Source organism: Lissotriton helveticus, chromosome 1_1 (assembly GCF_964261635.1).
Source record: "Lissotriton helveticus chromosome 1_1, aLisHel1.1, whole genome shotgun sequence".
Taxonomy (NCBI): domain Eukaryota; kingdom Metazoa; phylum Chordata; class Amphibia; order Caudata; family Salamandridae; genus Lissotriton; species Lissotriton helveticus.
Genome location: NC_136057.1, coordinates 1,600,631,763 through 1,600,657,669, shown reverse-complemented (window position 1 = coordinate 1,600,657,669; position 25,907 = coordinate 1,600,631,763). Strand labels below are relative to the sequence as shown.

Genomic DNA, 25,907 nt, shown 5'->3' with positions numbered 1-25,907 from the left:
TCTGATGCAACGACAGCATGCGAAACTTTTCCCTGCGATTCCACCTGTTTGCCTGTCGCAAGTCCAGAATGGGCCTGAACTCGTTCTTGTCCTTCTTGCGAACCAGGAAGAACCGGGAGTACAGGCCTCTTCCTCTCTGGGACAGAGGCACGTCTTTTATCGCCCTTTTCCTTAACAGGGTATCGGCCTCCACCTGGAGCTCTAGCAGCTGAAACCGCGAGCTGACCGGAGGAATCGATGGAGGCGGGCTGGTGAACCGAAGACTGTATCCATTGCAAACAATATTCAGCACCCACTTGTCCTGAGTAATTTTTCTCCACTCTGCCAGAAAAAATTGGATGCTTCCCCCTACCGGAGTGGGTAACGGATCCGGGGGAAGTAAGTTCCTAGGGCCTAGACCCAGCCTGGCCCTTGGGCGCCGGAGCCGACTGCTGGCCTCCCCTGCCCCTCTGGCGCTTCTGGAACGGCTTACGGAACTGCTGTTGCTGTTGCGAATGTCCCGAAGCCTGGCCACGGCCACGGCCTTGTCCACCGGACCGCCGTTGGAAAGGGCGGTACGGCTTCTTCGTCTCCTTAGGCTTCTCAAGGCCCACCGCCGTGAGCGTCTCGGCCTCCGCTTTCATGCGGGCCATCTCGTCGTCCGCATGCTGCCCAAAAAGAGACTTGCCGGAGAACGGCAGGTTGGCCACCCTCTGCTGTGCGTCCGGTTTCAGGGACGTAAGACGGAGCCAGGCTACGCCTCTGGTTGACCCCATGGCAAAACCCATGAGCAGCCAACAGGGAAGAGTCCGCCGCACTGATGATCTGGTTGGCCACCAGCATCCCTTCACTCAGCACTTCCTGAAAATCCTCACGCTGTTCACGAGGCAAGTGCTCCACAAAACGCTCAAGGGAGTCCCAGAGGGAGCGGGCGTACCGACCCAACAGCGCCGTGGCACTCGCAGCCTTCATGGAGGTGGCGGCTGTTCCACAGACCTTTCTCCCTGCCGAATCCATCCACCTGGACTCCTTATCCGGGGGGACCGTGGATGACGGAGCGGAGGCATGTTGTTTGCGTGCCGCCGTCACAATGACGGAGTCCGGAGGGGGTTCCGCTCTCAGAAAAGCCGGATCCGAATCCGGGGCCCGGTACTTCCTCAGCAACCTAGATGGCGCCGCCTTTGCCACCGCTGGGGTGAGGAAAAGATCCATAGCTGGTTCCTCCAGGCCCGGTACCAGAGGCAGGAGAGGGCGAGACGAGTGTTTTTGGTGCAATGTCTCGAAGATCACCGACGTCTTCGGCGTGGGCACCGTCAGGGGTATGCCCAGCTTCGCAGCGCCCCTCAAGAGGACATCCTGGAACGCCACCAGGTCATCAATTGGGGACACCCTCGTATCCGGTGATCCTGACAGGGTAGGAGAACGCTCCCTGGAACCAGAGGATCCCGTGCGGGAGCGAGACTCGCGCCTCCTATGGCGGCGTCTCGACCGCGTGGATGATCTGTGTCGCGACCTGTCCCGCCTGCCAGAGCGAGAGCGAGAGCGAGACCTGCCAGTCCGTGGCCTCCCCACCGGTTTCCGTGGTGGGGTCCCCCTCGGAGCCTCCCTGGGTGCAGGTTTAGGGGTCCCCTTAGGAGGTACAGGCAAAAACGGCAGCGAAGCGGACCTCGGCGGAGGAACCTTCGGCTGCGGTGCCGGCCCACGCGGAGGGACCGGTGGCGGCGGGTCGTCCGCTGGAAGTGGAGGCAGTGTCGGAGGATCCTCTTCAGGCAGATGAGGAGGAGTGACCGCCTTAGGAACAGGTGTATGCGTCGACCGAGGCCGAGAAGGAGTGTACACCGCAGAGTACACCGTGCCCTGTGATCCTTTAGGCGAAGGGGGCTGAGAGCCCGCCCCTTCAGCCGGAGACCGCTTCCTCTTGCGTCCCCCACTGGAAGCAGTGTGACTCCTGGGACTAGAATCCCTCTTGCGACGCTTTGGAGATCCTGACCGACTCCCAGACGCCGACCTCCGTCTGCTCGACGTCGAGCGTCGCTTTTCCGGCGTCGAAGGACGTTTCCTTGACTCCGGCGTCGAACGCCGCCTCCGCGACGTCGACCTCTTCTTCCTCGGCGTCGAACGCCGATCCCTCGACGTCGAACGCCGACCCCTCGACGTCGACCTCTTCCTCCGCGACGTCGCATGCCTCCGCGACGTCGAACGGTCCTCCCTCGACGACGAGCGTCGCCGCCGTCGTCTGGATGCTCTCGACGCCGAGGATCCCCTCGACGTCGACCGGCGGTGTCGCCTCGACGGCGAGCGCCGATGCCTGCTCCGTCCATGACGTCGGTATGAAGCCCTCGACGTCGGAGACGACGTCTGCTTCGTCCGCGGTGGCTTCGACGTCGAGTCGTCCCGATATCTCGACCCGGAGCGAAGGGGAGCACACCGCCGTCATCCCTCTCGACGTCGTCGACGCTATCGACGTCGACGGAGACCTGAATCGCTTGCTGGGCTTCCTGCCTCTGGGGAGCCCCCCAGAGGCCTCAGCAGAGGCAGAGGGAACCCTCCCTGACTGCCCAGACCCACCTGCAGCCTGCAGGCGCCTCTCCTCAAGGCCAGACAGCCTGATCTTCGCCCTTTCCTTCAGAGTGCGAGTTGTAAACTGCTGGCAGATGACACTCCTCAGGGACATGATCTTCAGGGAGGCAGACGATGCAGATCTCTTGTGGGTCACCTCTGGCCTTCTTCCTCTCACATGCTGGACACTTCACAAAGAGTCCAGGCATTTTAGAGCCCTAAAACACCTGAAGCAGCACACAGAAGAGAAGAGACAACCAAGAGAGTAAACTGCAACACTTTCAGAATACAAAAAGTGCCAAAACATGCAATAAACCCTTGAAACAAGGGAGAGCTCAATGCCAGGGTCCTGTAAGCAGGAGCCGGAAAAAAGAACTGAAGTCAGTGGGACCTGCTATGCATTCTGGGATACTGGGAGAAGGTTCTAGAAGGTTTCCTTAAAGGCACAGTATCCTGTTTAAACCACATAATGGCAGCCTATGGGGCTTGTCTGTCCAGGCCTTCCTCTCTATCATTTCTGAGGGGTTTTTTTGCAGTAAAAGCATGGGAAATCTGGACAGGCTTTGCTGTTTGTGGATTTTTGGTGGAATTTCTAGTTGAAGTACTGGACAGTGTAGCCTGTGGATATAGGCTGCATTATTTGTCTTTAAATTTTCTCTTAAGTGTCTTTGCAGTTCTGCAATTTTTTGACAACTTAAGAGATTATTTTTGATTGCCGGGGTCCACGCACATGGGCGGGACTATTCACTAGATTATGACTATACACAGAGATCCCCTACTACAGAAATGAATTTAGCAGCCCATATGCCTCGAACATATACTTCCTTTGTCTTCTGTTTTTCTATTTAGAGGAAGAAAGGGGTGTGTGTGGGGGGGGTAGGGAGTGAATCTAGACACAATTTTGTAATGGTAAGGATAATGTGCGGGGTACTGTTGGTCTTTGACACATGTTGATTAAATGTATGTTCTGTGCATTATGATGTACTGAAAAGTAGTAATATATATATATATATTTTTTTTTAAAGGTGTAGGGCCAATAACCTGAACCTAGGAAAATATATTTGTTGACAAACGCAGGTCTAATACAGGACAATATTAGATTGACTCTTTTTGGTACTCTACGATACATTAGTACACCACTTTGTTTTCTAGTTGTGGGGAAAAAAGGGGGGGATTAGGTCAGCACTGATGGTTACCTATGGAATGCCTACTGCTGCTGGGAGGACTTCAGGGGTGATTATTTTTTGGGGGTATCTCCATTGGTATTGTTGCTTTAGCCTTGTTTTTGGTGCGTTTGCTAGGACCATTTTAGATATTGCACTCTGCTGGGGGGGGAGGGAAAAACAACACAATACTATTTGGGTCTGTATTGTTTAAAGAATGCCTTTTTTTCTACAATGCCAACCGCTTTCAGGGCACGGATTCATTTATCATACAAAAGTTCTCTTCCTCTGTATGCTGGCAAACAGAGCCTTACCGAGAAAGGGAGGCCTGCTATTTCGAATTGTGACTCTTATTTTTATAGAGGATAGCTTCAGCTAAATTCTTCCTCAGGGAGAGGATGTGACACTATTCTGTGGTAAACACAAAGAGATAGACGGAGCGCCTAAACTTTTCAGACACTCATCCCTAGTCTCAGATCTGGGTTGAATCCATCATAATTCTTTAGCTCACTTCGGCACCCCGGTTCAGAACCAGTCGTATGCAAATCAGTCTTGACGTTGTTCCTCGTGTGAACAGTCCAGCCCAAATTGCCAGACCAGGTCTTCCCTGGACCGGACACAAGCATCCTGGTTTCGGGGTAACTCCCATCAGCCAGGCTAGCTTGAATCAACTCCCACCCCCCGCTGTAAGTCCCTAGAAAATGGCACTCATGAATGAATGAATGAAATGTATCTTGTCCTGCGCAAACTTTGCCCAATGGGCGTCAAGGCGCCTACTTCAAATAATACAGCTCGCCGGATCAAACAGCATTCTCTCATTGGTAGGCTCTAATGAAGCACCAAGTTTTAAGGGCCTTTTTAAACAAATCAATTGAGGGTGAGGTTTTAATCTCAATTGGAAGAGAGTTCCAGAGCTGAGGAGCGGCGACAGAAAAAGCTCTCGCTCATGGAACCTAGGTCACTGGGATTGAAAAGGGTTCCCTAGGGACCCCTCACCAAGGCCATGCAAACTGCCACTGCAGCCTGTATGCCTTGGTGTAGAGAAAAGCAACAAAGTTGACATGGCACATTGCCTGTGTGCCATGTCAAGCAGCACTGCCTAAAATATGATTAAGTCACCCCTCTGGTAGGCCTTACGAGTGAGTCCTAAGGCAGGGTGCCCTATATCTGCCCTACACTATTTACATCTATTCTTTGTAGGTGCCAGGGAAGTCAGAGGGTACATGGGCTGGAAACCGGACAACTCAAGTTTCCCAGCACCGAGATGGCTTCACTGAACCCAGGAGTGTTTAATATCAAACAACTCCTCTTAATAAACCCACATTGATACCAGTGTTGATTTCATTAAAACATGTACCCAGAGGGCACTTCAGAAGTGCCCCCTAAAAATCTACCAACCCTGGAGTGGTCTCTGACTGGCTTTAGGCAGCCTGCCACCACCAGACATGCTTCCGTACCCCCTGGGGTGAGAGCCCTTGCTCTCAGAGGCCAGAAACAAAGCCCATCTCCTCCCCCAGGCAGACATGTGTGCGAGAGGAAAGCTTCAAAAGTTGTGCTGCCTTTATAATACAAACCTGCCTCTGTTGCTATCAGCAGATGGTAGCCCCGGTTCAAACCCAAACTTTTGGTGGAATAACCAGTGGAAAAACTGAGAATAGGTGGTGCCCCCCCTTTGCAATTCCACCCCTCGACTGTTGGAGGTGAAGTGAAGAACATTTTTCAGTGCCCACCATCTTGAAGATAGTGGTATATATCCAATCAGGGCTAGGACCAAGCCCCCTCCTACAAGAGGGTGGCATAATATCGGGTGTAGACACCCCAGGTAAGTTGGTACCCACTGATCACTACCCTGTAACGCCCCTAAATCTAGTATTTAGGTGGAACACCCAGACTCTGAAGTCGGATATCTGACTACCTACGAAGCCAAGATACCGCACAGCCTCAACAGCAAGAAAGAAGGACCAGTGACTGACTCAGCACCAGACCTGCAGGCCCGTCTGCTGCCTTTCACACCTCCTACAAAAGCAGTTTTGACCTACAGACCCAGCGGCCTCCAAAACCCTAGGAGGACTGCCTGCCTTCAATAAGGACTGAATCTTCCGTGGACATCGGACCTATCCAAGCAGAAACCAACTTTAAACTCGAAACGTTTTGCCCCTGAAGAACAGCAAAAACACTCCCAGACCCCACCTCTGCATCAGACGCTCACGGCCTGAGTCCAAGTGACCCACCGGTTCTGTGAAGGTTCCCCAGCGATTCTGAGGCGGACACCTGACGGACAGTGTATCAATGCCCGAAGCCTCATTCCGAAGACTTCCCCCCCGACCTCCACCTGCTTCGGTAAGACTTTCCAGATGCCAAAAGGACACCCCTGCTTCAGAACACTCTGGGCCTTGCGGAGCTCGACCAATGGTGTCCCAATGTCCACAAGCATCACTACTTACCTGGACAGCAGTGGACTTTCTTCTTCCGGGCTTCAAGCCAGAGCCTGCAGACCATTTCTGAAACCGATCTCCCCCATTGGCTTGCACTTAATTTCATGAAGTGACCACTTTTTAAAGTGTCAAATATTTGTATTAAAAAACGTACTCACCTTTGAAGGTACATCTCGATCTTAAAATAAACCTAGAAATAAGCCTATTTTTTAAGCCTGGGCAGAGTTCGCGGAGTGCAGAAAAAACTGCCAAGCTCCGCGGAGCTCCGCAAGCAGCAGAGTGCGTTAGATAAATGCTGTTTGCAGTGATTTTCAGTGGCAGGTGATTGTCCGCACTGTGCAATCAACGCGAACGGCACAAAACACAGCGCAAGCGGGCGCTGCTTCCTTTCTGCCATTCAAGTAGATTTTCACTTGTGCGTCAGCTTTCTCAACACGGATGGTTCCTCAACGTGCGTGGTCACTAGCTTCCGCGACAAATCGCAATGAGAAATCCGACCGCCCGCGCTGAGAAATCTCGCCGGGAGGTTGATTTTCCACACTCCCCAACTAGATGTTGACGATTGCGAAGGAAAATTCTTGCCGGGAGGTGGATTTTTCGCGCTTGCTAAACTTGAAATTGATGAACGCGAGCGAGGGAAAAAAAGTTTTTGGAACTCTGCGAGCTCCGCGTAACATGGAGTGCAGAAAACTTTGCGAGCGGAGTTCACCACCCAGACTTACTATTTTTCTAAAATTGGTGTGGATCTCCTTTGTGAGTCATGTGTTATTTAGTAATCAATGTGTGCATAGCTAATGTCTTACACTCCTGTGTTAGGCCTAAGGCTGCTTGACCACACTACCACAAATAGAGCACTTTGAGTTTGAATTGAGCCCTGTACACTTCTGGGGGAATCTCTGGATTCTTTACATGATATAACAAATGATTAATATATTACATAAAGTCTCAGCTCCCTTTACAGACACTCATTTTTAAGTGAGGCAACAAGGAGCTAGACATGTGCTAAATGTGAAGGCTCCTGGCTGCCTAAGCTGAACTCAGCAAAGGTCCTAGAGGCCCTACCCTTGTGACGAGGGGAAGATTCACTCAGTGTCTTGGACCTGGGTGCTTCAGTTTTAAGTCCTTTAGAGCCCTGGGTAAAGTGTCAATCAGAGACACCTCGTCGGAGAGGAGGGTGGGGTGTGGTCAGCAGTCTTACTGGCCCTGTTCCACTCTGTGATAAGGTTGGGAATGCTGCCTTCCCTTATCAATGAGGGAAGGCAGCAGTCAACTCTCCTGGGACCCCGAGGCTTGGGACTGCTGCTTTCCCTCACTAACTTACCTATGATCAACCAATGAGAAAAGGCAGCAGTACCAACCCTCCTGTGACCTCCAAAGCAGAGCTGCCGGTAAGTGCGTGTATCTGACTATTTAGTAATTAGTGTAGTTAATGGATTTGATTGTGTGAATGCATGGTTGTGAGTGAGTGTGTATGTGTGCTTGTCGTGTGTCCTGTCCGCCCCTCTCCCTCCTAAAATTTGCAGGCTGCGCAAGGGTGTTTAATGTTGCCTCACAGAAAGCATCAGAGGACAGCTTAAAAAGTTAAAGACGAGAAGAAAATCCCTGGGAGTTCAGGACAAGGAAAACCCTTGCATTGCTCAAAACAATGTAATCTAAATTACCATCATACAAAAGCTTATGACGGGAGTGCACAGTGAGGTTCAGCCTTCTGAAGGTGGTATATTATATATAAAAAAAAAATGGAGTAGAGCCAGTGTTGAACAGCGGACTATGTATGGTATGCTCAAAAATAGGCACTTTTGAAGACACAAACAGCATACCAGTCCTCTTGCTTGGCTCGTTTCACAGATTAACAGCACATTTTAAAAAAGACAGACTCAGTAGAAAAAAATAGGTTTCGGATTTCTTCAACTTATCTCAGTTAAGAATTTCAAGTCTGTAGTGTAGTTAGAGAATACCTACCTTCCTTCATTATCCTTGCAGTATGGGCAGGTGCAGGCTTCTCTTCGCATCCTTCGGCCTGAAGGCTGTGTGTCTGGGCTGGCCTCCCCATCATCCATCCCAGGATCATCCTGTATGACATCTGCTCCGGCACTATGGATAGTCATCTGGGAATTATGATCTCCTATGTGGGGGAGAAAAAAGTTTACTTGACCTTCAGTTGATGACACTGTTATACACTTTCCATGAAAATAATGCAATAAACCTTCAGAGATACGGTTTCTAAAAAGAGGACGAATACCTATTTGTAATCCTACTTCTCCATCGTGGGTATTTTCCAGCATAATTTTTTTCTTCTTCTAATTATAAAATACCTATGAAAAGGCATTCTGCAAAAGCCCGCTTGTTGCAGACTCCTTGACCTAGTTACTCTCTTCTCTACCTGCCTTCTATATTCCATCAGTTACATTGACATCATTATGATTCCGGTCCTTAGGCTGTTCTTGGAAAACCAAAATCCATCAAATATCTCACCCACCATCAAATGTTCCAGTTTAAACTCTTTGCCTTCTAGAACACTTTTAAGACTACAAGCACAGCACAATATAAGACACTGTCAAAAATTACTTCCAATCTGATTAGGTATAATCCTGGAGTTGTCAATCAAACCTTAAATTCATAAAAGAGGTTCTGTTTTAGTAAAAATAACACCTTTTGGTACGTCTACAATACTAATGAATGTCATAGTATGCTGACCCAGCATCCATTTATAATTAAACTGCTCCTAGCTGCACTATTTCCAAGCTCCTATTTGCCATATTTTTCAAGCTGAGTGACCCGGTAAGTGAACAAACCTATGCAGCTTGTCCACTACCATTTCAATCGTTTTTTACGATCTTGAAAACATGAACAGTCCAAAATGGTGAGGGGAAGGGAGGAAAGGTCGAATGGAGACTTATGGAATAATCTACATGATGTACATTAACACATGATGTACCCAAACCAATCGACTGATTAGGTGGCAGTAAGATAACAAAAGGCATCTGATAATGCATATGGGAGCATTATTTTCTATCTTGTTGGGGGCAAGCAACTAAAATCTTTAGAGGTCACTGACAGAAGACTGATTGTTTAAATGGTCTCGGCCAATCAATGGGATTTCAGGTGTGAGGAAGGTAGTGTCTGAAGGCGACCAGTCTGATGTCTCTTTTCTTGTGTTGTTGTCTATCAAGGGGAACACAACTGTTACCCTGATTGAACCTTTATCACAAACATGCTTTAGCCACGAGTTGTATGCATCAGCTCAATGGGAGTGTGGCTAGGAATAAGGTCTGCGTCACTAACTCAGATACTAAGGAGTCAAAACACCAAGGAAGTTCAAATGATTTCAAACGAACCATATTTAAACACAACTGGCCACCCTCACCAAAAAAAGGATAGCAAGAAATGAAACTACTTTGACATTCAAAAACAAACAAAAAATGCCCACGTTTAATCAACAGTTTACAGTTAGCATGATGCATAGGTATAGGAAACGTATATGCAAGTCAGCAATGACAGAAAGAGTTTCCATCTTCAATGTGAAAAAATAGACCCAGGCTACGTGCGTGCTACTGAACCTATATATTAAGCGTTGTGGTCATTAGAAACAGGCATTTCCCCACTGCATTATGTGAGTGGAAAATTTCAGTAACGGGAGTTGCAACAAAATGGGCGGCACGAGGCAATGAGTTGCGCTTGTTCCCTTGTAGTATGGAACGCCCCGTGAGCAAGCACCGACTCAGCAATGTGGGCGTTGAACTGGAACACCTCAGTAGTACAGCCCAGTCCCAAAAAATAAAAAAAATGATGTTTGTGGATAATTTATGTCGCTGCAGACACAATGGTGCCAGTGCTCCGTACAAAATCCGAAGTCTACCAGGAAGAAAAACAGATAAGAACGAACACTTCTCGAGATGCAGTTATTTCAATAAGAGGGCAAATGTTTTAACACCACGTGAGGAAAAAAACTCATCAGTATGAAAGGTAGAAACTTAACCTCTGCACATCGGTGAAACAGGCTCGACGTGAAGGCGTTCACAAGAATTAAGCCTTCTGTGGGGGCATAAAACATAACGCCCCTCTTTAATTTATTTGTTCTATACATAACCTATAGAAGATAACAAGCGTTTCCAACACCAGTCAAAGAGTGGTTCTAAGTATCAATTTTCAAAAGGATTGCGCTGAAACTCAAAGCGAGAAAGAGAGATAGATACATTGTATGTGTTTTGCCACATGCTGTCGTCAGAAGTACACAGCTTAGACCTCAGAAGTAGTCTTGGACTGAAACGAAATACGCTAACTTAAAACCTAAGGTTAAAAACAATTTCAGAATAGGCAGAAGCCCGGTCCAGGATCCCCCCCCCCCCCCCCCCCCTGTAAATGCCAAATAAGAGGAATGACCCAACATTTCTCAGGGCTTTTTGCAGCCGGAGTCATGTGTTTATTCCTTGGACATGAAGCTGCTCTCAAGCAAGCTAATGTTCTGGTGGAACTACCATCGGCGGGGGGGGAGGGTGTGGGGGAATACAATACCAGTCCCCTGCGCCTCATACAGGTTCACTGCTCACTCTTCTCCACCGGGGCTAAGTTGTCCAGAAGACTGTTGCACACTTTGTGGAAGAGACGGCAGGAGTTACTTCTGAATGAGGAAATTAACCTTCCCAAATTACTCATTCATTCACACACCTCTTCTCGGCTGAGACACTATACCAGAATTCGCATCACATTGCGCATTTTGCGGCTGCCTGTGGCACACGCAGTGAGGGTGGCACACTTCGTGCCACTGCAGGCACCTCCCTGCGCCTGGTCACTGGGACCCCATCCTATCTGGCACCTCTGCAGCATCATTTCAGGTGAGCTGGGGACACAAATGTATACCTGCCCCAAACTACTGGCCACCCTCTTTGTCCCTCGCTGGACACGCTGTTGTGTCCCTGGTCTGGCGTCAGTCGTCCGGTGAGTGCTGGGGCATTTCACCCCCCCCTTTAAGCCTCCCTCTTCAGTCTGGTGGTGTGTTGTGTTGAAGGGGGAGCGGCAGAGGTTGTGAGCGCGAGGAACAATTGAGCAGCGTGGTGGGTGGCCCGAAGCCTCGTCTGCAGTTGCATTGTAGGCAGACCGCTCGATCGCCTCGTTGAGTCTTGGTTTGGCGTGAGAGGCCTGGTCTGGTGTCTGTCATCTGGTGACACTAGCTTCACAAAAATTTACAGTAAAGAGGGCATTTTGTTTTCTCAGAAATGTTTTGTTGCCAGACTGACACTGGCCATCTCGGCGTTCTGTTCCAGCAGTTCCATTGGTCACTTCGGGGCCTATCCCAGCTCCCTCCAGGAGTCTTTGGATTAGCTAGCTTTTTGCCCCCTCCTCCTCGGATTGAATTGGCAGCACGTTGTGGTCCCAGTTGGCCTTTGTGAAGCAGAAGCAACGGCAAGCGGTCAACGGGGGCGTCCGAACATTTTACTCACACAGCCGCCATTGTTTGGAGCGTGTAGCAAAGTAGCACCTGCTTCTTATGGTTACCCCCACTTTTTGCTTGATGTCTCTCTGTTTTTGACTAGTCTGACTGGGATCCCACTAATCAGTACTCCAGTCTATCTGCTTTCTCCCTTAAATTGACATACATGTACTTTGGTACACTCCAGATTGGATACTGGGGTACCCTTACAAGTCCCTAGTATATGGTACACCATGTACCCAGGGACTCAGCCGAACATACAGGCAGAGGTACATTATAACCTCGCAGTAAATGAAATCTCGAAACCGGCTGCATAGAAACACATTGTGTTTGGTATCAAACACTTTGGAATCATCCCTCCACACCAGTAACTTTGAGGAGGCACGATTCCACCCTTCAGAAGCGAGCTTCATGGGGTCACTGGTCTACCCGGTGCCAGCATTCCCAACCCAGACAGCACAAAATGGATGCTGCCAGTCAGACACATTTCTGCCTTCCTGCTGCTGGGCCAAGCTTGAGCAGAGGAAGGCAGCACAACAGGCATCCCATCACAGGGAGCTGCGACCACCTCCCACACAGGGTTTAGTGAATTGAGGCTGGGTGGGTGCACTTAAGAGTGCCTGAAAGTCTGCACTGGAGGCACATTTTGTGTCCCTGTGCATAGTCCAGCTCAAACCAGTTCTGGGAGCCATTGACTCCTGCTCTGGCACAAAACTGGACAAAGGACATGGGTGTAGCCACCCCTGTCCTGCCCCTCCCCTAGAAGGGTCCCCAGAATCTGTCCAACCCTCTCCCGTGGGTACAAAAGGGCTTACCTGGCTGTAAGACTTTAGATTTTACATGGACACGGTTCTACAAGAATAAACCGCTGCCCTTCGACCGTCTGGACACCTTGGACTTCGCTGGACCTAGAGTGGGCTCGACTTCGTCCCCCTTTACGCCCGAAGCTTAGTTTGTGCCTTTGCTCCATTCAGGCTCTGTGCGGGACCTGTGGTGCACTTAAGACAAAAGAAGAATCTCCCTTGGAGTGAAGTCACTCCCCTGCTTCGCAGGCACCTAAAGCGCAACTGACCGGTCTGCTGTTCCTGAGCTCCTGCGGACTCCGAATATTTCAGCAACACAGGAGGTGGGGTCCTGAAGGTCCCAGAGGTCGATCTGCCCTCTCACTGAGTTTGAGGCCAGTATCCCACTTTTGCCAAGGCTTGTTGGTGCTCCAGTCGGACAGGACCCCTTAGCACTCAACATCCTTCGTGTGAGAGCTCACCTCTGGCTCCTGGTCGTCCTAGAAGTTTCCTGGTCCTCGTGGCTGCAGAGTCAAGCAGCCCTTCTTCGCACCAGACATTGGTGGGCGTTAGTCTACCGAGCCCTGGTCACTCTGAAGTGACCAAGACTCTGTCCCCCTCTGCTTTCAGGTTCCTTTCATCCACAATCCAGGCTTGGATTCTACCAGACCCTTTTCACCTTCAAGACAGCAGTACTTAGTCACTCCCTTCCATAGAGAACGACAGAGTTTCTGACACCACTTCAGACCTATGCACCCAACTCTCCTGCGATAGATAACTTGGGTACTCCGGTATCCACAGGTGGGGTGGCTCTCTAAACTCTTAAGTTCCAAAGGATTTGCTCCAAGTCCTCAGAGAAGGGTCCTTATACTTGAACTTTGCAACCGCGGCTTTCCCATGGAGTTGCACAGAGCACGCAATCGTGTTTCCCCACTGCACCCATCCTACATGGGTTCTCTGTGACATCACCTTGGGGTCCCAGCGATTCTACGTGCGCTAGGCACTGTGTCTAGTCAAGGGGTGATTGGTATACAACTATTTTAGTATATGGTTTCGTCTGTCCCTGGAGCCAACTGTGTATTGTGCTAATTACAACTGTTCTATTGATCTCGTATTGTGTGCTTTATGTTCTATCCTCGTGTAGAGGATAGTAGAGTTTTATATTAGTACATACAAATTTTTCTATAACTACTGTGTGGTACTCCTTCATTTAGTCGTTCAGGAGGTGATATTCTGGTAAAACAGCTGCTTTACAGTCCATCAAGATTAAGCCTGAAGGCTGCTCTCCATAGCTACCAGTAGGATAGCTTTCAATAAGGTTATCTTTGACCTCCTACATCATAAGGGTTGTGTTGATTGGTACATGGTGCCCACTTTAATTAGTGGACAGCATATACCAGGCCACCTTCGCATAGAGCGCATCCGGCGAGATGGCTGGCGACACCCTCAGCTCCCGGGGGCCAGTGAGTGCACCGGGATGGAGAGTGCTCGGCGCAGGGGATGGTAGCCACGCGGCGGCACTGGCTGCGGAAACTATTGTTTGTGGTGTCGTCGTGTGTACCGTACATAGTCTGGTATGATCCGGGGGCAGATGAGAGATGCTGGTTGTCTATTGGACGTCACTGGCTCTCATCTGGTGTCGCCAGGTGGACGAGCTCCCACTGGTGTTTAGGTGGCCGCATGGCTGCTGCCTGAGGGGACGCTTTCCTTGTGGTTGGGCGCCTGCTGTGGTAGGTAGCATCTTTTCCACCCCGCCCACATATGAATCGACACCGGGGTAATTTGCCCCTAGTGTATCATGAGCAGGGGGTGTTAGTAGCCAAATTGGGAAATCGGGTGAGAGTCCCGACGTTGGAAGTATATTCTGAGGGCGGGGTTGTGGAGTAACGGCCAGCGCTGCCGAATCCTGAGTTGGTGGGAAAGCAAGTTGTGCATCTCTGGCTTGGCGGGGGATCCAAGGCAAAGGGATGAGCACTTGGTGCGAGCCAGCTAGAAGGGCGGGCGGCTCGCCCTTAATTGGTAGTTTGAGCACCAGACATGGCGATTCGGCATCTGGTGGCACAGGTCAGTGTACACAGTTGGCAGGAAGGGTTAAGTTCATCTTCTGGTGACAATATGCTGGCAGTAAGTATACCAAGCATATGCTATCGGTCTATACTCAAGGGATGTTTAGGACACCGGGTGGCACTTACCCATTGTTTTGTTTTACATTCGGGCGATGGCTGGTCAACAAGCGGGCATACTGGAGTCTACTAGGTGAGAGGATGTGGCCTTACGGCTAGAGCGATCAACCTCGTCGCTGAAGAACCACGTTCGAGTCTCGGCAGGAGCCCCCAACATCCTGAGAGCCTTGGCAAATCATGCAAACCCCCCCCCACCCCCGTGCCTAACAAAATGAATGGGTCCGTCTGCAACGCAACTGGCTAGAGATCGACTCCTGAGGCGGAAGCCGGCAGATTTCACTCGCATTTTAAAAATTGTATTCTGTCACAAACTGTTTTTTACCTGTAACACTCTGCTCCCTGGGCACTCCCCCCCCTGCAGACTTGTTGGATCATCCCCGCGCAGCTCCTGACAACGCTGCCGCGGGTTAGAAACAGTTACAGCCGCCATTAGCCACCAGCCTCGCAAACCTACAGGCCACGCCCACTGCCGGGAGGCCACGCCCCTTTCCCTACTTAAGGCGCCCTGAATAACAAGCGCGCACTAGAGATCGACTCCTGAGGCGGAAGCCGGGAGATTTCACTCGCATTTTAAAAATTGTATTCGGTCACAAACTGTTTTTTACCTGTAACACTCTGCTCCCTGGGCACCCCCCCCCCCCTGCAGACTTGTTGGATCATCCCCGCGCAGCTCCTGACAACGCTGCCGCGGGTTAGAAACAGTTACAGCCGCCATTAGCCACGCAAACCTACAGGCCACGCCCACTGCCGGGAGGCCACGCCCCCTCCGCTACTACAAAGATGTGCATTTGTAGAACGCGCAGCGGGCGCGCCGCCAAAGGCAAGCCCATCTGCGCCCGTCCGCGCCAGGCCGGGTCCAGGGGCCATACCTCCTGCTGGTTCTATTCAAAATCTGCCCTTGCCGATCTGCTACTCGCGTAGCGAGCTAGTAGCATTCCGTAAAGTTAACGCAGGCATAAAATCACACCCATGCATCAAAACTGAGCCAGGAGTATCCTACGGACCTATTTCTTGTCTCTCATGTCGCTGGTCCAGCATGAGTCAAACCTCACCAGGTAATCATTCAATCCTTGGAAAAAATCACCTTGCCTTGAATGGTCTATATCTCAACGCCAGATCCTTACCTAAACATGCCCTGGACATCTGGGATCTACTTATATCTAAGTCCCCAGACCTGGTTTTCGTTACCGAAACATGGCTATCCGAGACAAGCGCACCCGATCTAGCAAATGCCCTCCCTTCTAATTACAAAATCATTACGCAAGATAGACCTGGCAAAAGAGGAGGAGGGGTTGCTGTAATATTCAAGGAATATCTAACATGCTTTGTCGAACCAATAACTGCCCATATTGAACATCAGACTTTACCTTTCAAAGTACTCTTCGAGGGCTTCACTATCCTGACTGGTGCAGTCATATACAATCCACCCGGACAACAGGCCAGTCTTGGCGCCAAATTACTGAACCAACGCTTGCCACTCTGCCTAAAACACAAAAACTATATGATTATTGGCGACTTCAACATTCATTACGAAAAAATGGATGCCCCAGGAACATCCCAGTTGGATTACGACATGGGAATTCTCCAACTGAAGCAGTGGATAGTGGGCCCCACACACTCAGTGGGCCACACCCTGGACCTACTATTCACCACCATAGAATCTACCAATATAAGAGAAATCCACCCCTTATCCTGGTCGGACCACTCCCTTATATCTTTCTCACTTAACCTTCCCGGTAAACCTCTGAAACCTAAAATAGCCCCCCACATCTCTAAACGAGCCTGGAGGCCAATCAATGAATCCAAATTTTGAAAAATATTTCCGAGAAATTGATGTCAAACTACCGGACGATTCCCCTGTCTGCAATGATGTCGCCTTACTAGATGCAGGAATACTACAAACATTAGACAAACTAGCCCCCATGCGAGAATCTAGGAAAAAAAACGTATCAGAGAAATGGTACACCCCTCTCCTAAAAAATCTTAAAAAGGAATGTCAAAAAAAACGAACACACATGGAGACAGTCCAAGGACAGTGAAACAAGACGAAACTATGTCCACAAACGGAAGCAGTACCTGCTGGCCATCAAAAACGCAAAGAAGGACTACTTTACTCAGCGTTTTCAAGAAAACAGCAACTCAGCGAAAGAACTGTTAAGAATAGTTAAGGAGCTTAGTAAACCATCTAGCACCTCACAGACTCCCACCCCATCGACGGAGGTCTGTGAGCGTATCAGCACTTTCTTTTCAGAAAAGATTAAGAAAATTTACGTCACCTTTACCCCCCAATATACCCACGGTAACTCAGACAATCCATCTAAGACTGCTGTGTCGCCAGAAGTATCCAAAGACCAACCAGACTTAGGCAATGCACCCCGCCTAACCAGTTTCGAGCCACTTTCTACAGATGAGGTCTTAGCAGTGTTGAACACAGTTAAATCTGGATCCCCCTCAGATCCATGCCCCCACTTCGCGTTCTCTCAAATTGCGACCACGCTCTGTCCCCTGATCACCCATCTTTTTAACAAATCATTAGCCACTGCCACCTTCCCTGACGCCTGGAAGCACGCGTCAGTGACCCCCCTCCTGAAGAAAGCGGGATCTGATATTCTCAATCCAGAGAACTACAGACCCATCTCCCAGCTTCCCCATCTTTCCAAGGCCCTGGAGAAACTGGTCAACGTACAGCTGACCAGGTATCTAGAAAACAACTTCCTCCTGGATCCCTCTCAGACCGGTTTTAGAGCTAATAACAGCACCGAGGCAACGTTGCTGGCAGTGTCGGACAGTATCAGATCCTCCACCAACCAAGGGGGATCGGTAGCACTGATACTGCTTGACCCGTCAGCGGCGTTTGACACGGTATCCCAAGACTGTCTGCTGAACACACTCCGCAGCAAGGGAGTTCAATATATAGCACTGAACTGGCTACACTCTTTCCTGAGCAACCGTACACAGGCAGTACATATGGGTCAGTTCCATTCAAGACCAAACCCCATCGGCTGCGGGGTACCCCAGGGTGCCTCACTGAGCCCCACCCTTTTCAATGTCTATATTTCATCTCTTGCTGAAATTGGAAGGAAGTGGGGCATTGGCATCTGCTCTTATGTGGATGATACGCAGCTGATGGTGGCCATGGACGAGGGGCCTGAGAACCAAAACTAAGCTACACGACTGCCTTTCCGAAATGGCCCAATGGATGCATAATCATTACCTAAAGCTAAACGCAGGCAAATCGGAGATCCTTCTGTTCGGTGGAGCCAAACGCATGTGGGATGCCACATGGTGGCCATCCTCACTGGGACCAGCCCCCACCCCTAAACAACACGCTAGGAACCTGGGAATCATTATGGACGATGCCCTGTCCATGAAAGATCATGTCCGATCCCTTTGTGGTAGGGGCTTTGCCATACTAAAACTCCTCGCCAGGATATTTCCCTGGATACCCCTGGACTGCAGACGCTCAGTCACACAGGCTCTTCTGGTCAGTCGCCCGACTACGGGAATGCATTATTTGCAGGGATGAACGAACAACTATTTCCCCGCCTACAAGTCTTACAGAACCTGGCGGCTAAACTCATATGCAACAAAGGCAAACAAGACTCGGCATCGGAGTGCCTGAAGAAACTTCACTGGCTCCCGATACGCCAGAGGGCTGCCTTCAAACTGCTTAGCCACGCCCATAGGACTCTATATAAAACAGGCCCCACAATTCTTCAAGGGAAGATCGACTTTTATGTACCTAACAGGAACCTACGCTCATGTCAATCAGCCCTGGCTAAAACCAAACGTATCCACGAACGAACAGGCGGCCGCTCCTTTTCCTACCTTGCAGCAAAAAGGTGGAACGACCTGCCCACCGACCTAAGACATACTACAAACTACCTCCAGTTTCGAAAAAAACTGAAAACATATCTCTTCCCTAAACTGTAACTTCTCAGCATACGCCACCATCAGTCCTCTCTGGTACATAGCGCCGTGATATCCCTTGGGATGAGTGTCGCGCTCTACAAATACCGCAAATAAATAAATAAATAAATAAATAAATGTGAAGCACTCCGATACCTTTGGCAGCATGCGCGCACAGGAGTAACACGGCGATAAAGTGGTAGTTCGGTGGAGTTTTGAGACTGTGATGCAACTTCAAAGAAACCCATGATAGAGCTTGCACAGTCTCATCAGTTCAGCCCGGAAGCATTTTTTAGATTTCTTACATGGTAGCCATAGTTGTTGCTTAATTACCTTATGCAACTACAAAACAGTGACACAATCAATAGTCCTGGCTGGCTATATGTCTAATGTTAGAGGATGAGTAAATAGAAGGATATGATGGCAGAAGAGGTAGAAGTATGCGGCACGCTATGCCAAGCAAAGAGGTCAGCTTAAATGTTTTAATACAAGGCCAAGAGAGAGCCTCAAGGATCAGGCCAGAATCATTAAGACATCGGGTGGCTTTACTAAATACTTTGAAGCGTGCAGATGACACAGTTGATAATGGTGCAGGATAATCACTCCTTAAGGTTCACCTGTGCAAGTCAAATGGGGACGAGTTGTACATAGATGAACATGCTTCTATTAATACATACTTCATGCCCTCGACTATTAGCCTTTGACTTGAAACTTGGTCATCTCCAGTTGTTTAAGCGGGGGACAGAGGGGACGGGGCTTGCCTAACCGCCTATATGTATCAGCCACACTTCACTGAGCACCATCGCTGTCGCCAGGTAGGCACAGCGTGAAGGGCTGAAATCTCTCACAGTTTGGGCTATGAGTTGAAATCAGGAGATGGGGTAAGGGCTGGGCTCAGACCTTCATTTTAAGCTCAGGTAACCTCATTGTGAGTGAGATTAAGGTGCGCTGAAATGAATAACTCCTTATCTCGTGAGGAAAAAAGGATGGCAGAGTTGGATAGTAAAAGTGCAGCGAACCCATCGGTGGGGGTGCACATCGGTGAAAACCAGAGGGGTATTACGAGGTGTGGGAAGCTGGTGCCTTAGAAACCCAGACGGAGCATGAGTAAATAAGTGCACCGTAGACCCAGGGCACCCCACCGGTTTGCTCTCATCACTGGTATGAGAATAGTGAAAATTCGGACTGTTACTTTCTAATAAGGAACAACAAAATCACAGCGCCAAGTACCTATAGGCAGCGTAGTGGTGCACAATGGTCCCCCATTTGCTGCTCTTGTCAGGTCACCAGAAAGGCACCTAGTGAGGACATGACTGGCCTCTTTTGAGGGCATCATATTGGAACCCTTTTGGGTTGTCTTGATAGATGAACATAGCTCAATAATGCAAACACAGTAAAAAGCTTTTTACAGTGGACACCCTGACCACATGTATTGCAAGGTGACCTTATGTCAAAGGAAGGCACAAGTAAGAATTTCAGACAATTGCCTAGGCTCACACAATGTAGTCAAGCAGGGTATAGGGGCTTCCATAAGGCCATCCCATTAGAAGTTGTGCCGTCATGGATAAGATTCAGCCAGCAGCAGCACGCCCGGTTGAGGGCTAGTTTGACTTGAGTCACATGCAAGTGCGTCAAGTGAACAGGACCATGTACCTAGGTCACACACATTGGGCAGAGGGGTTCCAGTAGGATCCACATGAATAGGGACTGCACCAGAACACAAAACGGCAAGTTAGTTTACGACAATGTCGCCACACCACCCATATTGTTAACAGTTAAATGGCCTTTGAGGAAGATCAGCTGAACAGCTCAGGATTCAAATGCACGTGGAAAATTCCTTTAGGGGATTATGGGACAGATTGAATCATACAGACAGACATTTCTCAGGCCACTCATTTATAAGCACCAGAAGCTGGGGAGGCACATAGCTTGGTGAGGACGGTCACAAACGTATAACAGTCTATTGTGGCCACTCTATCAAGATAGGTCCACACAATTTCTACTAACGGGAGCATTGAATTATTCAGACATGCATCCCTTAAAGCTACTCGTTCATAAGCACCAGAAGCTGGGCAGGCAAGTAGCTTGGTAAGGTCGGTCACAAATGTATATCACGTGTTGCATCCACTCTAGCAAGACATTGTCACACCCTTTCTACTTCCCGGATCCTCCATTTGGTGTACATGAGATAGTGATTACAATGGGCCGAGGATGGGTGATGGAAGGGACATCAGCATGGAGACACAGCTCCCAAATAGCAGTCAGACCGTGAGGGGCCTGCGTGCAATATGGTCATGGAATAAGCTTCTGGGGGTGCAGGGCTCCCCTCCCTCACCATAGCACATTAGAGGGTAGGGCAGTGGACATGTAATGCTATAGGCGTTTACATGTGCCCACATATGAGCAGATGGGTACAGTGGTAGGAAACTGCAATAGTGTGGGTTTTCAATAAGTTTTCCATTTGTCCATGACGAAAAAAGATGTGCACCCTGTAAAGTGAAAGGACGGGTAACAGGATCCTGCAGTTAAGCAAGCCTGGTGGGCTGCGTAAGTTGTCACTCCAAAAAGGGTGCAGTGACTGCAACAGTGTGCACAATACAAACATTCCCTCAAACCAGATTTGACACCATTTTGTGTCAGTTCTTAGTTTAGCAATAAAAATGTCAGTGCAAATTCAGCAAAGTATGTGCACTCTGGAACCGAGGACATGTTACAGGTTGCTTCAGTTATGCAAAAAATTACCCACCCTGATAGACATGGTAGCTAGGCTGGTTGTGGAAGCGGTCATTTAACAACAGTGCTGCTGTCCCAAAAGTTGGGAAAACAATGGGTTAAAGCACAAAATTGCTACAATGTATTAAGAACATGTAATTTCCATTATTCAAGAAAAGGCAGGTATCTGTACATATTCTCCCGACCCCTTCCCGCCCACTTGTCCGCTCCATGGTCACATTATCAGAAATTGGGAAGTGCACAACTTGCGCTGGGAGGAGACATCAGCATGGCGTCACAGCTGCAGTCAGAAGGTGAGAGGCTGGCATGAAATATGTACATGTAATGATGCAGAATATGGGGGGGGCAGGCGTGATGCTATAGGCGTTACATTGGCCATACAAGGGCAGAAAGATGCAGCACCAGGAACCCGCAAGTAGAGTGGATTTTTAAAAAAGGGCTTGTATAACTTTGCCATTCCATAAAAGTGTGTGCTGCGTCTCCAATAAGGTGGAAAATGAAGGGTTCAGTGCACAAATGCGGACAGCTAGAACACAGCGTGCATTGAAATTTGGAAGGAGCAGGTAAATTTCCAGGTGAGGTACACGGTTATTAGTTGAAACCCCACTTTTGGGAATAATCACGTACGGGAGTAAACAAGGGCTTAGTCAACTCTAAAATTGATTAAATCAGACATAACCATGGTTATGAAGTAGTTTTGCATTCCAGTTTTGGTAAGATTTCTGGCCGGAGTGGTACTCCTATACAGGAGGAGCCCAGCTGGCAGAGATAAGGGTATGGTGTTGGCCACAAACAATAACTTGTTAACAAATACACTGTTGGTATGGGAGGCGAACTTCAATATGTTTTCAAGGGCATTCTGAAATCAGTGACTGGGCGGTGATGGGTAATGCACGACCCGTCAACACCTAACAAGTAGGCCCTTATTGGCACAGTGCACCAAAGGGATTTCACCCTGATCTGCGGTTAATGTAGAGAGCAGTTGTTTCAATTCCAGGCAGGCCATCAAACACGCCTAAGAATGGTTAAATAAAGCTATGATTAAAACGGAGAACAGTAGTTTCCAATTTAAGTGGAGGCCATCAACTTGCCTAGATGGGGTAAACAAGGGATGAACAAGCCCATCAAGTAGGAGGGTTTGATTAAACTTTAATTCAAAAGCAAATAAAATAAGAAGGGCTTGGTAAATAAGGCATGGTCTCTTGAGTGCATAGCCACACTGTTCCCCCGATAGGGATGGGGGGTGGGGGTAGGCGGGGGGGGAGGGGCAGGGGAACGACACCTGCAGAGGTAGATGGAATTGTACAGCTTTAAAGGACTGGTAACCACATGTTGCTGGAGGTTATGGAGCCTGCCATGGGAGGGGGCCTGGATAGGATGGTAACCACATCCAGGGTTTTGGCAGACTTACAGGGCAATCCGGAGGCTGATTGGTAAGAGGGGTACACTTTCAGGAGTACAATAAGGGTGCATTATGCCAAAATCCAAGGAGTCTTTACGGCAGGACGACAGCGCCCAGCTAGTCCTTCGGGCATTTGTAAGCCTGAGCAGCCGGGGTCTTGCCTGGTTAGGCTAAGGCCCTAAAATGGCATGAGTAAAAGTTATGGACTGGTGTTCCATGATATGTAACCCCCACATAAATGGTAGCACCGATTTGATTGGCCACGGTGCAGTTTGGTTCATCAGGTGGGGTGGGAGGCTTAGGTTAGACACTGCTGCCTGCCCTTGGATCACCCGTAAGTTAACCCACCAAGTTGGCATACTCCTTGTATGTAATAAACCTGCAGCAAACTGTTTTCCAACAAAAAACGTGTGTGGACTGTTTATTTTGCGCAGCGCGACTAATTACTGATAAGCGGTGGTGGGGGTTTGCCACTATCTGCACTACGCAGCCAGCTGCCCGCGCATGCAGTAGGTCCCCTAAGTGGGTGGCCCCCTTAGTGCCCCTTCGGGCACCTCCCAGCACCTTGCTACTGGGACCCCATCCTCCGGGAGTCCCCCCTCTGGTCTGGCGCCTCTGCGGTGTCATTTCTGGTGAGTGGTGGGCTGGGGACAGGTATTTATACCTGCCCTCACCCACTGGCCACCCTCTTTGCCCCCTGCTGGACACGATGTCACCCTCCCAACTTCTTACGCTGCGGGCCGGCGTGAGGGCTGGGCTAATTAATTGAACGTATTAATGTATACATTTGTGTTGCTGGCGGAGTTGCAGAACTATCCGGAGGCAAATTGGTACAAGGGGGACCCTGTCAGGAGCAAAATAAGGGTGCATTAGGCCAAAATCCCAGGAATCTTTACGGCAGGACCCTGGTTGAAAACGAATAGTTTCTTACCTGTCGGTGTAGTTTTGCAGCTTGAAGATCTTTCTGGATTCACTATGCTGTGCATATTCCGCAATCTGGTGGTTGGGTCCGGAATCGTAGTCTTTTTTTAGGGCTTGGCGACGTCACCACTTCGTCAGAAGTGGGGCGGAGCTGCGAGCCGTATTGTTAAGGGGTTTCTGGATCGTGCTTGAAAAATTCCTCAGTGCGCGAGCATTTTCAGTGCTTTATGTTACCATCTTTATGGTGATTGGTCCTCGCGGTGCCGTGTTTTTAATACCCTTAACGCAATAGGCCATATATATTTCCAGTTGGGCATTTCCTGCATTTTGTCTGCGGTTACGAGCGTGGCAGTCCATAAATATCAATTAGGAGCTGTCAGGGTGCCTCGGTAAGTGAATCCAGATGGCCGGGGCGCGTTCACCATTCAGCAGTGAGTTTTGCGGGCGCGTGCGAGAAACCAGCAAATATGGTGTTTATAAACGTAAATGTTTCTTTATTCTTCTATTTTTTATTTATCCGTGGACATTTACAAGTTGATTAAAGTGAAGCTTTTACAAGGGCATATGAAGGACATCTGGACTTTGCGGTCACTCGGCAGAAATGTGCATTTTAGTTCAAAATTACCTCTGTAAGAAACGCCCATCTGTAAATTACGTGTCCAGCGATGGAGACACACGGTCAACTTTGTTTACACAACACCGTGCATTTAAAATAAAATAGAAAAGAAGGGCCAGTGGAAGCTCTCAGCGAAGTGTCATTTAAAGCAGCCCCGGACTTTTCACTAACATTGTCAGATGTTTCATACAAATTCAGCCCAGACGCCTCCCTTCTGCACTCGATGGGAATGCTAGGTACAGAACACCCCGCGAATATTTTCAGGGTGTGCAAGGAAATCGAATTTCATGCGCAATATAGCAGCCACCATGTGCTGCTGTTGGCACTCTCCCAAACAAGCACTAGTTAGTGTGTATCCCGTTGTCTGTGTAAAGCGGCACATGCAGCTAACCGCGCTTTTAGCCACCCGGCCGTGTGCCACCAACCACCACAAAGTCGTCACGTGCCCATTGTGTGCGCGCATTCTTCTCTTCCAATCAGCAAACACGAATAAAATAAACATTTCCACATGCACTAGCAAGGACTGAAGACCTTGTCGTGCCCTCTGCTAACCTGGGATGAGTGGGCTGTCATATAAAGGCACGAGAGATGCCTCTCTGCAAACTCCCTATCAGTACAAAAGAGCCACTCCAATGTAGAGTTTAATGTGTTTGTCAAGCGCCTACACTAAACCGTATCGAGGCGCTCTGCTGTGGCAAGCTCTGTTAGACAGGATTTGGGAGCAGCGTGTCTAGGCCGGGGATTTTCCACTACAGATCATTGCCTTCCGCGGAATCGGTCTAATGGAAGTGAGACTAGACTACAGCTCCCACAATGCAGTTTTCCAGACTTTATGTCAACTGTTGAGGACGCAATTGCGACTTCCGCGCGGACATGGTCGAAAGAAAATTTATTTATATTTATTTTATAGCATTTGTAAGGCGCGCAGCTACCCACAAAGGGTTTCCCGGCGCCAAGAACGCAAAGCACTCAGATATCACTGGGGAGAGGACAGACAAAACAATTATTTATTAAAAAGCCACGTTTTTATGCTCTTTCTAAAATTCACATAGCTTTCCTCCTTACGAATGTGGGAGGGCAATGTGTTCCACAGCACTGGCCCCAGGTAGGAGAAAGATCTCCCGCCTATTCTGTCTCTTTTAAACCTTGGTACTGCAAAGTTTGCCGCTGTACCTGAACGCAGGTTACGGTTTGGGAGGTAGGGCTTAGCAAGGACCTGAAGATATTTGGGGGCAGTGCCGGCTTTGATTTTAAATAAGTAGCTCAAGGCTTTGAAACGAATACGGTTCTCGACCTTAAGCCAATGCAGATCCTTGAGATGTTGGGTGATCCTAGCAGATCTGGGGATTTTACAAAGCAGTCTAGCCGCAGCGTTCTGCACTAGTTGCAGACGCTTTATCACTGTCTTATTTGAGCCCAGGTATAAGATGTTACCGTAATCAAGCCGAGATGTCACTAAGGCATTGATCACGGTCTTCTGGGTAGTAGGTGGCAGCATCCAGATGATTTTGCGTAACCATTTGATAATGGTGAAGCATATACCTGCCACTTTGTTTGCTTGCTGGGACATAGATAAACAGTCATCAATGGTGACCCCAAGGTTTCTAACCTGCGAAGCTGGAAATGGAAGTTTACCCAATGATGGTGGCCAATGGGAATCATTCCAGAGATCTTTGCTATTTCCTAACAGGAGTACCTCTGTTTTCTCTCCATTCAGCTTAAGTTGGTTGTCTGACATCCAGCAAAAGATTTCTTGGAGGCCTACTTTTAATGCAGATGGAGTGGACATGTCAG

At 49.1% G+C, this 25,907-nt stretch overlaps 1 protein-coding gene across 2 annotated transcripts in view; it reads right to left on the bottom strand.

Moving 5' to 3' along the window:
- SP1 (Sp1 transcription factor) overlaps positions 1 to 25,907 on the bottom strand; it is a 225,318-nt gene that overhangs the window by 122,956 nt on the left and 76,455 nt on the right. For both annotated transcript variants that reach the window (XM_078687645.1, XM_078687654.1), the window contains exon 4: positions 8,099 to 8,261. In XM_078687645.1, the coding sequence (XP_078543771.1) occupies positions 8,099 to 8,261 (163 nt within the window). The remainder of the gene's footprint in view (positions 1 to 8,098; positions 8,262 to 25,907) is intronic.